The sequence below is a fragment of the Vanacampus margaritifer genome, chromosome 19, assembly GCF_051991255.1.
Source record: "Vanacampus margaritifer isolate UIUO_Vmar chromosome 19, RoL_Vmar_1.0, whole genome shotgun sequence".
NCBI classification, from domain to species: domain Eukaryota; kingdom Metazoa; phylum Chordata; class Actinopteri; order Syngnathiformes; family Syngnathidae; genus Vanacampus; species Vanacampus margaritifer.
In genome coordinates, this window is record NC_135450.1 from 15122624 (window position 1) to 15137414 (window position 14791).

Genomic DNA, 14791 nt, shown 5'->3' on the forward strand with positions numbered 1-14791 from the left:
CCGGAGTACCCGGTGAAAACCCACGCAACCACGTTATTAATAATAATATTATTATATATATATTATTATATTATATTATTAGAATATATATTATTATTAATAATTAACTCTTTCACTGCCACTGACGTTTAAAGACGTCAAGTAAAAACCTACGCTTCACTGCCAATGACGTCAAAAGACGTCATCCAATGATTTTTTTTTTTTTTGAAACGGGTAGAGGAAACCCTTCCGCATGTCTGGTGAAAGTTTCCAGTCTTGTCTCCTGTTGTGCCTAATGACTATTTTTGGCTCCTAGAGGGTAGCGATGACTCTCTTTTGACAAGATCGGGTGGGCGTCAGTAGAGGCGGAGCTAGAGCGTCGAGCAGGAGATGAGACTGGAAGACAAAGGAAAAATGGCGGCCGGTCGCGAGGAGCTCACACCCGAGACGTTTTTTTCAAAGACCAAAAGCATCGCTGAAAAAGCACATTGTTGACGACGATGATCATCATCGATGATGAAGATGAGGGTGGTGACTCCGTGGTTGAGAAGCATTGACGCGGCAGTAGAAGACGTTAGATGGAGCTAGATGGAGGAGGGAACGGGCAATGGCGAGCGTTTGCAAGCAGCTCTACACGTACAAGACGAAAGGCATCGACCAACGCTAAAAGAGTACATTGATGACGACGGTGATCATCCTCGATGATGATGAAGGTGAATCCGAGCTTGACGGCGAAATTGGAACCGCTGACGCGGCGGCTATGACGGTGTCGTAACGCGGAGCGCAACCGAGCACGCACAGGCGGACGTTCGATCGGACGACGGAGAGTGCCCCGAGTCCAATGCATATTCATCGGAGGAAGTGTGTACAGTCTGCTACTTGCTTTTTATTCCCCGGAAAAAAAGGCCGTCAAGAAAGTGTAACGTTTGCACGCAAAACGGACCAATGTGAAAGTGAAAGTAAACTGTTGTGCGAGTCCTGGCGTCTCCTTGCACGCAGGAGAGCGTTACAAAAGGAAAAACTGTATTTGAAACATCCACATAATTGTAAGTAGTACCACAGTTGCACACATTTGTAAATAGTTTGCGAAATTGTTTTGTCAAATTGTTACACTGTTGAATGGAAATAAACGCATTTTGCAATCAAAAACCACTTTTTCATTGATGGTGAAAGCGTTTTACAGAAGTAAAGCACTATTTAGGTGTTTGTGGCATCATTCATGGACAAAAAGAAGTGTACAATTCACTAGAGTGCATGAAATAACATTGTTTCACAAAAAGCTCTTTTTCTCCGTTTTTTGTTTCAAAAGAGAGAATTTCGGTGAAAGTAACCATTTTCTATTGTTGATTACTGAAGAACGGAATAAGGTAGAAACAAACTTTTTTTTTTTCTGATGAAAGCTGAGAGTCCAATCTTTCATTTGGTAGTATGTGTGTTTCCATAGTCCAAACACAACATTTTCTGTGGACCTTGAAAGATCACTCAAAATGCTTAAATCGGCTGGCAGTGGGGACAACCCGTTTCTGAAAACGTCTGGCAGTCAAAGAGTTAATTAATAAATAAATAAATAATGTTAAAATTAAATAACATTATTTATATTTTATTAATTATAATTATTGCATTGGTCACTGAAGTGTGTGTTATTCATGCAAAAATATGCTCGACATCTAAATTGACTTTAAAACATGGGAATTTCCATAATATGACCTTTTTAAATTGTATTTGAATATGAACGACCAAATTATACAGACACGGTCATAATGCCCACACGCCGGTATTTTGTGCCTAATACTGTACGTTTGTCAGAAACTTGATAAAATATTACTTTTTGAACGCAGCGTCTTAATTAGCCCGGAGTGGAGCGACTCTAATTCCGTCTACCCGGAGATGTGGCATAATGACTATATTATCACGCTTTTAACTGTCGGCCCCCATAAAATAATAGACAGTGACTAAGACGAGGTGGAGGTGCGTGAAATTGAAGGTCTGGGGGAAAAAAAGAAACGAGCTTGGTTGTGTGTGAGTGTGTTCGCTCCATTGCGACAGGACGAGTGTTTTGACAACGGGGACAAAGCTCACAGCCTTGACTGATGATGTAAGTGTATTGATCTTGTGTTGAAGTGATTGGATCAGCAAACAGTGGCGCAGTTAATGACGGGTCAACCACAGCTGACATCTAAGCTGCTATCGCTTATCGTAAACCGTTCAGGGTTTAGGACGGTCGTTTCCCCCCCAGAGGATCGGCCACGTGAGCTTGTGCTTGTCAGCAACGCCGGAGGACATAACGGTCGAACCGTTTTCAACTTTTCAGGGATTCGCCAAAGCGTCGACACTTTTGAGGCGTATGATACAATAGCTTCGTCTGACGATTGTCTACTAGCTTACTGCTAACATAAAATGTCAAACACTATACACAGGCTAAAATAAATAAGCATAGACCAAAACCAATGATCAAATATGCCATTTTTTGGTGTAATAATTCGATATGTATCACAACAGGTTCTAGCCACCTCTAATCGTCGAGTTTTGTCATGTATTGATTTCAATAGAATGTGACGTGCTTTTCCGTTCTCCGAGTGAGCGATGAGGCCGAGCCATGTGGACGGTCGGCGTAATGGCGGGAAAAAGATCAATGCGTCTTTCACTGCGTCTTCATTAGTTTGCCTTTTTGTCAAGTGGCCCGGGTCAAATCCAATCGGTCTGCTTCCTACATGCCGGACAAAGGTCACGTCAATACTTGGAATGTGTGGTCTGATACTGTAATGCAAAGCCATACACACACAATGTCACACAAAGTCAAACGCATTCCATTTTTCTTGTGAAAACACAATCAAAGGTTAAAGACACTCAGTTTTCATACATCGTTGGACAACGGGGACATTTTCAAAGGTGGTATCAGGAGAATGAAACAAATCCTAGAAGGGAGGAAATACCTTTTAAAAGACAAACAAATTGCAATAAACAGGGATGTGATTTTTCCGCTAATTCGCGGAATTCCGCTTTTTTTTTATCTCCCCCCCCCAAAAAAAATCCCGATTTTTTTTTTTTTTTTTTTTTTTTTGTAGTTCATTGTGACTCCGACAGATAACATCTTCTGCTATAACAAAGACATTTGTGGTATGCTCTAATATGAGTTACTTTTCATTTGGTCATGATACAATTATTTGTTCATGAAATTTGAACTCTTCAACATTATTTATGTGTTAACTTAGTAATCACATGAGTTAGATATGATGATATTCTCAGTGATAGTTTTTAAAAGCAAAGGCAATGTTTTTGAATGTGACTGATTTTGAGTTGACTAAAACTGCCATTTTATATGGGATAGTTCAATATGCATTGAAAATTTATGCTGTTGTTTTGTCTATGTCTTTGTCATGTGAGTGGACCGAGCTGGGTGCCAGCGGCCCCCAAGACCCCCGGCTAAATTTTCAGATAATTTCACTTTGGTCAAATCACATCCCTGAATAAATTATCTAACCAAGTATACAAATTTAAAATGCCAAAAATACATGAAATTGACTAAATTCGTTTAAAGTCACTAATTATAAGCATCGGTCGTCCTTCGCACTGACTTAGATCCATTTCCTCTATTGTACTTCTTAGCGAGATGAGTCCAATTTAATTAAAAGCACACCCAAAATGGCCACGCCGTTTGCTTTCTGGATGGCACCCAGACATCCGTGTCGAGCATTTATCGTAACATCTTTGTAGGCAATCATGGCGTCCCCGCCGGAGTCTCGCTAACTGCCAGAAGCTGTTTTGTTTTTCTGTTTTTTCCCCGCTGATGTATGGATTTATTTCTTTTCACCGCTTGTTTATTTCGTCCTCCTCCCCAGACAGCCATCAGCTAATATTGATCAGCGTGTAAACGTTGCGGCGCAGGTATCGCCCGGGCCTCGTGTCGATGCCGTTATCAGCGTCGTTAAACTGCAATCAGGACAGTTGGGATTTGAATAGTTTGGTTCCCGCTGTCGCGGCCGCCGCAGGATTGGCTCGTTAGAATGTTCGCAAAGTCTGACTTTGGGCATCTTTGACGGATGATTGCGCCGGCTAAATAGTGCCGCAGAATGCCGAAGCCAGTAATCCAAACTGTACCAGCGATTTACTGTATGTTCGTTTTGTACGCTTTCCTTTGGCCGTTTCTCCTTTTGGTGCTTTCTGGGTCTCATTTGACTCGCTGATCCGTTCTTTGGCTCCCCACGGTCTTCTTCGGTCCCGGTTTGGTGCCACCGTGGATGCGATTGGATGAATATCATTTATCAAAGTGAGGCCTGTCAACAAGACGAATACGTTCCACTGGCTGCTTCTGTTAAAAATGTGAAGAATGACTTTTAGAAGCTCCCATCGCCGTCGACTTTTTCCCCGGGTTCCACTCGGCTCTTTGACGGACAGTGCATGGACCCGGTTGGTTTGAATTGATTGATGATGGTGGGGAGGGTTTACTTTCCTCCTGCATAATTTGTTGTGTTTTTGGATTTAAAATGGCTCCACAAAGCTCCAAGTCTCAATAAAGTTGAGTATTGCCAGTAGTACTATTTGTACTTTAAAGTTGTTTGTGCAAAGCCGGTGATCTTTCACACGAGTCACACCGCTAATGGATCTTTTATTTTTATCCAGTGGATCTTTTATTTCCCGCCTGCGCACGCTCGTGCTTCACTTGGCCTCTTGTACGAGTGCACTCGGGCAAATTGTGTTCCCGGCGCGCAGAGCCAAGCATTCATTTTGCCGCCATTAGAGCCCAACGCGTGCTCCCACCTGGGTGAGCCCGTCCCCCTTATATTTGCGCTTTTCGAAGTCTAATTATGCAGAGAGGAGATGAGCAGGGGCGTCTGATTTGCATGTGGCACGGCGATGGCTAAAAGCGCACAGGTGCGGGATGATCCACGCGCAATTACCTGGAATAATTAAAAAGAAGACTCCTCGGATTGCGACCGGCGGTCGTTCCCGGTGAATTGGTCGCCGCTTTGTGCTGGCAGATGACGTGCATTGTGCTACTTTGACAAATGACACAGAATGACAGTTAATGTGCATCAAGTGCTGGTAGCGAAATCGGCGACAATAAACTTGTGCGAAGGATTTTTGTTGTTGTTTTTTGTTGGGTTTTTTTCTCTGGAGAGCTCAGTATTGTTCATTCGGTAATTTTACCGATTTGACATGTCATGATTGTTGTTGTTTTTTTTGCATCAGCTCCAATTTATTGACTGATTTATTGATTGATTGATTTTAAACCAAACATCATCCATCTGCTTTTTTTTCCCGCGGGTGATTTTCCTGACTCCACAACATCTCGTGTACTTTGATGACGCAACAGGAGGAAGATATTTAGATGATTTCCTTTTTAACCAGTTTGATCAAAGGGAATCTTTTAACGCGCTGCCCAAGTTCTCAGCATGTAGCGGCTTGTGAGGGGCTTGGACGAACATGAAGAAGTTTTTTTACGTGTAACAACAACATGCTATAATCCTTCGGAATGGAAAAATCACAGCTGAGCAGCCAGCGTTTTGCGATTTCATAAATGGTTGTATCAGCCTATGAAATAAATATTGTTAACTCTTTGACTGCCAGACGTTTTCAGAAAAGGGATGCCGTGGGTGCCAGCCGATTTTAAGCATTTTGACTGATCTTTCAAGGTCCACAGAAAATGTTGTGTTTGGACTATGGGAACACACATACTACCAAAGATTGGACTCTCATCTTTCATCAGAAAAAAAGAGTTTGTTTCTACCTTATTCCGTTTTTCAGTAATCAACAATAGAAAATGGTTAGTTTCACCTCTGTTTTGAAACAAACGTCTTTTAACGTCTTTGGCACTCCTCCCTAGGATTTCACTAAACGTTATTTAACGTTTTTGGCAGTCAAAGAGTTAAAGGATAGACATGATCAATCCAACTTATTGGTTGCTTTTGGTTCGTTAGTTTGCGATAAATGACGTTGTTGGTTGTCAGGATTATGTAAAAATGACACCCGATTGTCAACTTTCGAACTACTAAGGTCCAACAACATGCTGCTTGACCGCCTGACATCCAGACGGAGCACATTAGCTATTGTCAGTCACAAGTGTTCTCCCTTGAGACAAAGAACACGAGGATTACGTTTCAAGTTTCAAGTGGATAGATTGTTGTAACGAGAGCAGAAAAACAGGGTCAGTGGCCCGCCAACCTTTGCATAGCGGGTTAATGATCTGCCACGGTGGCCGTGTGTGCTTGTTTGTGCTGTACACACAGTGAGAAATCGCTCGGGACCAACTTCAGGTTCTCGCTTTCCCAAGAGAACGAGAGTGGGCCTCACTGGACGTTGGACTTGGACCAGTTAGCGCGTTTTAGCTTCCATGGCGCTGGAAAGAGGTTCCTGTCCTGGCAGATGTCGAAAGACTTGAAACAAAAACCCAGTCTTATCTTTTTCGAACCAGATGTCCAAATGGTATGTTTAGCAGATGGTTAGCTGTTGCCGTTAGCATCAACCAGTCAATTTTCAGTTTGTTTTGCAACACATTTTTTTGTAGGAAATCCAAAAATGTCTGTTCTGTTGTTCAAGTGCTTGCTTAGCATTTTTTTGTGTGTTTCCCTTGATGCAATGGAAAGGCAAAAAAAAATAAAAAAATCCCCAAGAAACAAGAGTGTGTTAAAAAGGACCATTTTGAGTAAAACTCAGCATCTCACATCTGATCAATAGGCTGACGGTCCTGGTGACTTCCCTTTCTGGGTCCAAATCGGGCTTGAATGTACTTAAGTCAACGGTGTCGGTGCCGAGCAACTTGCCACCTTTTTAGTGTATAGTCAATTAGCTCGTCTGAAATAGCAGCGCGGGTCCCAATAGCTGTGGCCAACCTGGAGAATCCTGAGCCGCTAATCCAATTAGCGCCAACATGTCGGGATGCCGACTGTGAATCCGATAACACGCAGGAGCGTTTAGCCATGCTAGCGCCGGCGCTTAAAATGACAGCCTCGCTACTCCTCTTCAAACATTGGATTCACGGCTTTTCGAGATTTCCTACTATAGGTTTCCTATACAGATGACCTTGAATGAATGTTGAACTCTAATTTTGTGAATCATTTGAGTCCAACTGTTGCCATCACAAAGCTTTTGAAAAGAGGTCAACTGCGGCTGAAATTGAAACACAAAAAGGAAAACAGTAAGAGTTGCTAAGGGGTGGAAGGTTTCTGTCTGGTAAATTTCCAGGGTAAGCCAAGGTCAAGAATTAAGGAAATATTCAAAAAAATTTCCATGTGAAACCGTCTTCCGCTAAACCTAGCATAGCAGTGCGCTACGATGAAACTATCAGGATATTTATTGTATTGCGACACATTCATTAGGGATATTTTCTTTATTACATTTTATGCAAAATTGTGCAAATTCTGGTATTGAATTAGTTGCCCGGATTACAGAAAATCCACATAACTGACGTATTGTACGTTGGTTTGGATGACGTTATTTGATCCATCCCAGAGGCATAATCTATTTGTCCATTTTTTTCCATGCTATACAAAGTGCAGTAGCTTGTTACTCTGGCCATTGTGGAGCTTCCCTTTCGACTCTGTTGTGCTTTTGTTAAAGAAGAAATTCCTGCGTCGGTGTACCTAATGAAGTGTCTGGCGGCTGCATTTGCCTTCTCAGCCGTCACACTTCAGATATCCAAGGCTAATTTGTTGACGCGCTCCGTACGCGTGTGGCGGCTGGAGGCCCGGAACGACTGAAGCGATCCCCGAGGGATCTCGCCGCTCTCGACCCTCCTCTCGTGTTGAGGGGCTGTAATTAGCAGCCTCGCTAGCTCTAATTAACGGGCTTAGGCTGGGAAGGACACTATCGCTGGCTGCCTATCTTCACGTGCGGGGGAGACGTTTGCTTATTTGTTAAAATGAAGACGGCGTGTCACTGTTGGTCGGAAGGCTATGCTCAGTTTTATACTTTTTTACAAATGGATTCTATTGGTCAGTATATGCTTAAAAGATTAAACAAAGAGTTGGAGTTTTTATTTAATTTTTTTTCCCATTTGAGTGAAAACGAATATTGGCTCTAAATATCGGTTATCAGCCTTCTTTTCTTTTTTTTTTCTTTTTTTCTTGAGAGCTCAGTATTGTTCATTCGGTAATTTTACCGATTTGACATGTCATCATCATTGCTCTCCATTTTTATTTTTTTTTAGTATGTGGGTGATTATGTGTATTCATTAGTTCACCTAAAACCTATTGAAAAAAAAAATCCCATACCGTTCACCTAAACCGAACACTTCCAGCCAGAGTCGTGAGGCCGTCAGGAGACCCGAGGAAGGACCAAAGTAAGGAAAGTGAAATCCAGCACCGACCAGACGCCACCAACCAGAGTCCTTCACCAACCCCAGAGACATCTAAATTTCGACAAATCAGGGAGACCTCAAGAGACCAAAGGGGAGAGACTGAGGAAAGGAAGGAAGGACAGACGAAGCAGAGTGATCAGCCTTCTTTTCTACTAATAATCGGTATCGATACCAGCCCAGAAAAAAAAACATCGCTCTATCTCTAGTAGTACAGATACTGTAAATATTGTGTCTCCATTTAAATGTACAGTATAATTAATAGTTAACTTCTTCAAATTGTCATGGAGATGTTAATTTAGTCCCTCCATGATATCATTTATTTATTTATTTATTCCTATTAAAGTATAGTTTAAAGCCCTATTACCCTCCCAACATACATTTTCCCATACGCTTATGAACACTTCACAGTAGGGCTATTCTGTTTAAAATTATTTATTCTGATCATCACATTGATTATTCCAGTATTAGCATACAAATGGATTTTGCATCACACCAATACAAAATGTGGTTGTACAAAAACACAAAATATGTAAATCCTTATCACATTCCGGGAGCTTGATTTACGGGGGTTTCTGTTTACAAACACTTGCTCGTGGTCACTTTGTAGCTTTATGAAATTTGAAGTGTGGCTGGTAAGCGTGTCATCTAGCGATATTATTGTCGGCGAAGCTCTCCCGAGCGCCGTCTTATCTCGGCTTGCGCAGCCACCGTGTGACAGGTGAGGAGCTAGCCGAGCTGAAAATGAGATTTTCTAAAGCTGCTTGGCCCGCCCGCCTGACTGGCTGACTGACTCATTCGCCGACTGATTCACTGACCGAGGCAGGTGTCTGGCCGATAGAAGGGCCAACGGGTCCGAGCGGCGTATCGCCCCTGGCCGGTTCATTAACAGCAAGTGTAACGCGTTTGTTTGCGAGCGGCGTGGGAGGCTAAGGAGGAGGCGGAAGGGTTTTAAAAGCGCGCGTGCATGCTGTCAAAGCGGGATTAGCGGGCGGGAATCATCGAGTACCGCCAAATAAAGAGTTGATTCCTAGTTGAGAATGATTAGGGGGCTTGGGGGGGGGGTGGGTATAAAAAAAAATGCTGAGTTCAACTAATTACTCTGTCAGAAGCGATCATAATTAGCGTTGCAATTGGCCATTTAGAGGAGAATATTTTATTAAAAAGTGCATTTCTGATGATTTGAATTGTGAAGTTTGCCTTTTATTGCCAACTTTTGGGCTTTGGAACTTGTGCAGAAAGAAATATGTCGCCTTGATTTGAGTTTGTTTTTTCATGATTAATCCCATAAAGTCTGGCTAACGCTGAATTGTGCAAAATCCAAAGCAATATTTTCCGTGGGAGAATAATGGAAATAATGTTCCAGGCAACCAAAAATCCTGATATTTTATTTATTTATTTTTTTTACAAAAACAGAGTCGATGTACAGAAACAGGGACAATGTTTAAAAAAAAAAAAAAAAAAAAAAGTTTGAAAACCGAATCATACAAATGCTAGGGCCGATGAAAACTTAAACATAAAAGTGTAAAAATATTGAATTGGTCAAATGGTGTTTCTTTTTCTCAATGGCAAAGCTGTAGTGTGTATGCCAGGCCACTAGTTGGCAACATAACAGACTGTAAACGTTTTGCTTTTTCTTCTTAGTGAAGAGTGAAATAAAAGTAAAATCATCTTTATTTATATAGCGCTTAGAGTTCATAATTGTCGCAAAACCTACAAAAAATACATTTGCGCTTAATTTTTTTTAAAATTTATTATATGGGAACATGAGCACATTTTTTTCCTGTTCATAACTCCTCGTTTCTCAACACGGGCTAAAAATGTTCTATCCACCTCCTTCATTTTTAACATAGATGTTATTAAGTCGTATGACATGTAAGAATTTGTGTTCATATTCTGAACTGGCGCTCCGTCGTCTGTCTTCTCCCGCCTTTCCCCCCCCCCCCCCCCTGACAGATGATGAAACACGCGTGGGACAGCTACCGACGCTATGCCTGGGGTTCCAATGAGCTGCGGCCCGTCTCCAAGCAAGGCCATTCCAGCAATCTGTTTGGTAAGTGCACGCACCTAGACACACACACACACACACACCAAACACACACACACATTCACATAGTCAGGATTGATTTGGCGTCGCTGGCACAAGCAGCCTTGGCCTTTAGATTAGCTCCAATTGTCATTTGGAACCATCAATCTACGGCCACCGCTAAATGTCAGACTTATCATATATTCATATTTTCGGGGCATGTGGGGTTGGGGGGTGGGGGGGGGGGGGGCTGTCAACGCCTCTCTGGCTAACGAGGTGTGTGTGTGTGTGTGTGTGTGTGTGTGTGTGTGTGTGTGTGTGTGTGTGTGTGTGTGTGTCGGTTTGTCAGACGGTCAAACCGTCCATCTGTCAGTCTTTCGGTCGGTCTTTCTGTTTCATGTGCATTTATGGGCTAACAGAGGGGCACGCAAAGTTGTCCTCTACTTACTCAAATATTGTTTGACACTTTAAAGAACAATATTAATAGCAGGTGTAGAGTTTGTTCAAAGCGTTTGATTCCGGCGTCCTCCTCCTCGCCGCCGCCACCGCCGTCGTCGGAGGTCTGATTGCTCTTTTCATCGCACGTTTAAGCTCCTCTAACGGCTGCGTGCGGCATTTTTGTGGCTTGTCAGCAGGCTTCTATAAATACACTTTGAACACACTCAACGCGCCACAAATGAGGCACAACTGTCTCCGGAGATGCCATGTTGCACTTTATTGCCTGTCGAAAAGATGCGCGGTTTTAACATTGCTACAATTTTTTAAGTTAAAAAAAAAAGAATGGAGAGAAAAATGTCACGACTGCTTTGAAGTTGACATCACTTTCACAACAACAAAAAAAAAATGCAAAAAAAAAACAGACATAAATCTTTACAAATTCAATGTTTGTAGGTGGCCCAAAATGGTCAAGAACAAGCTGAAAGGGAAGCAAAAAAAAAAAACGGAAGCAGGCTTGAAGGTTAAATGTAATTGGTTGTCGTCGTTGGTAAACAAAGCGCAGCTGCATCGTCTACCAAACAACTCCCGGCTGTTTATTTTTGCCAAAACAAAACAAATCCAAGCTCTGTCGTAATATTTCCTGCGTCGTCCCGTCGTTTGTTGACGCCCAAAGGACGTACGGGAGAATGATGGGAATCCTTCCTCCTTCGCCCCCCCCTCCCCCTTTCTTCCTTTCTTTCTTTCTCCCACCACGGTGAACATGTCACAGCGGCTATACCCCCCCCCCCCCGGCTAGTTTGTTTGCAGCGGAGTCGCTCGCGTTGCAAAACAAACAGCAACCTCGTGTCGACTAATCTGATGCATTTCTCATCCGCCTTAATCGTGAGTGCTAAGAGGCTGCAAGGTCAAATTGTGAAATAAAGCAAACGTGGCGCATTTTTGCTGCGTTGATGGAAAATATACAATGCAAATTCCAGCCGTAGTGGGGAAAAATAATTAAAAAGCAGGAGATTATTCAAGGGGGGTGGGCGCCTTTTTTTAAAATAGAGATATTGCACAATTGCGGTAACAAGATTTATCCGCCTTTTGTAATCCATTTCAGCCCCCCCCCCCCCCCCCACACACAAAATAAAATTGTGTTTTTAATAAGGAAAATGGCATCCTATAATATTGTGCTACATACAGTAGTGACAAAGAATAATCTCCTCACTGACCCTTTTTTTCAAATCTGCTTGTTAAAATATCATTTATAACACTGCAGCATAAATGATCCCGTCCCATTAGACTTCACATGGACCTGATTGGCTGCTTCGGCAGATATTTTTTATTTCATGCGAAATCTGTGATCGGCTGTAATGTCATAATTTGCCGATCAATCAATGATGTCGTTGATTGGATCTGCCAAATAAAACATTACAGCAAACACAATCAATTTTATTTAAATGATTTTATTCCGTCTTGCCCTTGTTTGTGTGCGCCTTTATTGGGAGCGCTGTTCATGTCGTACACGATTTGGCCACTTGGGGGCAGTGTGGTTTCCGTGCGTTCTGATACACTGTTAAGTTGTAGCCACGTTGGCGAGTAGAAGGAAACAGTCACAATCAAGTTATTCCAATAAATGGCTGGATTTTGAAGTGTTTGGTTTAGGTGAACGGTATGGGAATTCTTATTTATTTATTTTATTTTTTTCTCACGCACACACGCACGCACGCACACACGCGCAAACACACATACAAAAAAAAAAAAAAGGAGAACAATGATGATGACATTTCAAATGATCAATACTGAGATCTCCCAAAAAAAAAAAAGAAAAAGTTATTCCAATAAAAGTTTTTTTTTTGTTGTTTTTTTTGCAGCCTTGGAAGGATGCCGGTAATGTTAAGATGCTCCTCTGTACGCATTCCATTTTGCACGAGTAGCCGTTCTTTTGAGTGATAAAAGTGCCGCGATGAGCGCGCTAATTAGCGCTAGCGAGTCAGACTGGAGGGGATCGTGACGATTCTGCACATCTATAAATTGAAGTAGAAATCATTGTCAATCGCATCATTTTGAATCTCTGAATCAAATGTCGAATCGCGAGACAGTCAAAGACTCCCACCCCTAGTAATTATTCGTTTTTCCTAATGCCATTTCAATGGGTGTCAATTATACTGTGATCGTTTTTTAATTGGCGATCAGCTCTAAAATCCTCATCGTACAGACTTTACACTGTAAAGCCTCGTTATTGCATGGCATTTCCTATTGTGTGTTCGCAGTACAAAAGGTACAGGATGAGCCATTGGTCTTTTTGGTTAGTGTTGGCCAATGTCGCCGTCAAAATGACGTCAACAGACAAGTCAAATATCATTTTTGGACGTCAACATTTAAGCTGGCAGGCTCTCATGTACCTCTGCTGCTTCCGGGCTCAAATCCTTCGTCATCGTTTTTGGAAATCTCATCCTCACAGACACACGTTGCTACCATCCAATGTTGGAGAAAACATGTTTTTTTTTTTTTGTTTTTTTTTCTCCCCTGTATATCCAGACAAGCCATTTAGCGGCGTATGTTATTTGACATTGAGTCTGGGGCTGCAGCCTCCGCTCGGCCGCGCCATTGCGCGCCTGAATGCAATATTCAATGCGAGTAATTGAGATCGATGGCGTCATTCCGCCACGGCCTTCCCTCAGTCTTCCACGCCAGCGGCGAGGAAGAAGAGGCTCGAACGAGATGATGGCAACGCACACACTTTTCCGCGTTTATGCCATCACGTACCTTGATTGTGTGCCCACATTAGCCTAATTAATCGACGCACAAATGAGGTCGCCAACTACGTCTCGCGGTGTTGCTCTTTCCAGTAATTGTCCGTGATTAAAAATACACACCCGCACACACTTGCGATGTGTTCTTGTTTTGTTGTTGAAGGGTTAGCTTTCACTTTCATCCTAAATGTTCATTTCAGTCTTACCATATGAAATATGCACACATCCTATTTTTGGTGTTTATTCCTACTTCGTTAGAAACCGCCTACGCCTCAAAAACTCAAGTTCAAGCAAGAATAGTTGTACTTTGTCACTATATTTATTCTTTTCAAGAAGTGTTTAACACTTGAAAAAGAGTGTTGAAGACATACTCGTAACATAAATGTAGAAAAACACAGCCGCCAAAATTTTTTACAAAATTAGTTTTCAGAGCAGGTTTGTTAGTTTTTATAAGCTTTTTTTTATTGTATTTTTTTTTTTTTAATGTTTTTTTTCAAAATCCTTCTATTTAAATTGAGTTCTTATTAGTTTTAGTATTGGTTGTAGGTGGGTCTGGACTGGCAAAATTTTTTTCGGTTTTGGCATTTTGACTTAGGTCCGACTCTTGCCTGACATGAAGTTCTGCCACTGATATTTATTGATGATGTTTCAGTTTGATTTCTACACTCTAAAAATGGTTGGGTCAAAAATAACCCAACTATGGGGTCAAAAATGTACTGGTCCTCTACTTGGGTCGATTTGACCCAACTTTGAGTCAAGAAATGGGTCATAAATATTGGCCAGATCCTTTACTTGGGTCAAAAAAAATTGGGCCATTTTGTATAAAACAACCCAGAAAGTTGGGTCAAATTGACCCATACAGTGGATCGGTACATTTTTTATCCATAATTGGGTTACTTTTGACCCAACTGTTTTTAGAGTGAAATATTCGAAATTCATTAACGGACATCTAAATTGTGGGCCCCGTCTCTTGGGGTAAAATGTGGGGAAATAATTCATTAAAAAGGCACTGCATCTGCCCCAAAAGAGGCCGGCCCATCGGGCATCTGGCCTGTATGCCAGATGACCAGTCCAGCCCTGGTTGTAAGTTTTTTTTATTTTATTTTTTTATATACTTCTTACCTGAAAGCAAAAAAAAAGCTAGGATGGGTCTCCCTTTCCATCTCTTGTTTGCCAAGTTGCCAATTTGTAAAGGGGATTTGTTCCCCACCACACACTACAAGCCACATAGTCAAATTGGATGGGTGATGGAAGGACGAACAGACAGATCTTCATTCATCCCTGCCGTTTCATTTCAGTGTCACCTCCACAAAAACT

General features: G+C 42.0%; 1 protein-coding gene across 1 annotated transcript in view; it reads left to right on the plus strand.

Moving 5' to 3' along the window:
- man1a1 (mannosidase, alpha, class 1A, member 1) overlaps window positions 1-14791 on the plus strand; it is a 67294-nt gene that overhangs the window by 9889 nt on the left and 42614 nt on the right. The window contains exon 2 of the mRNA XM_077552141.1: window positions 10229-10325. Coding sequence (XP_077408267.1) covers window positions 10229-10325 — 97 coding nt within the window. The remainder of the gene's footprint in view (window positions 1-10228; window positions 10326-14791) is intronic.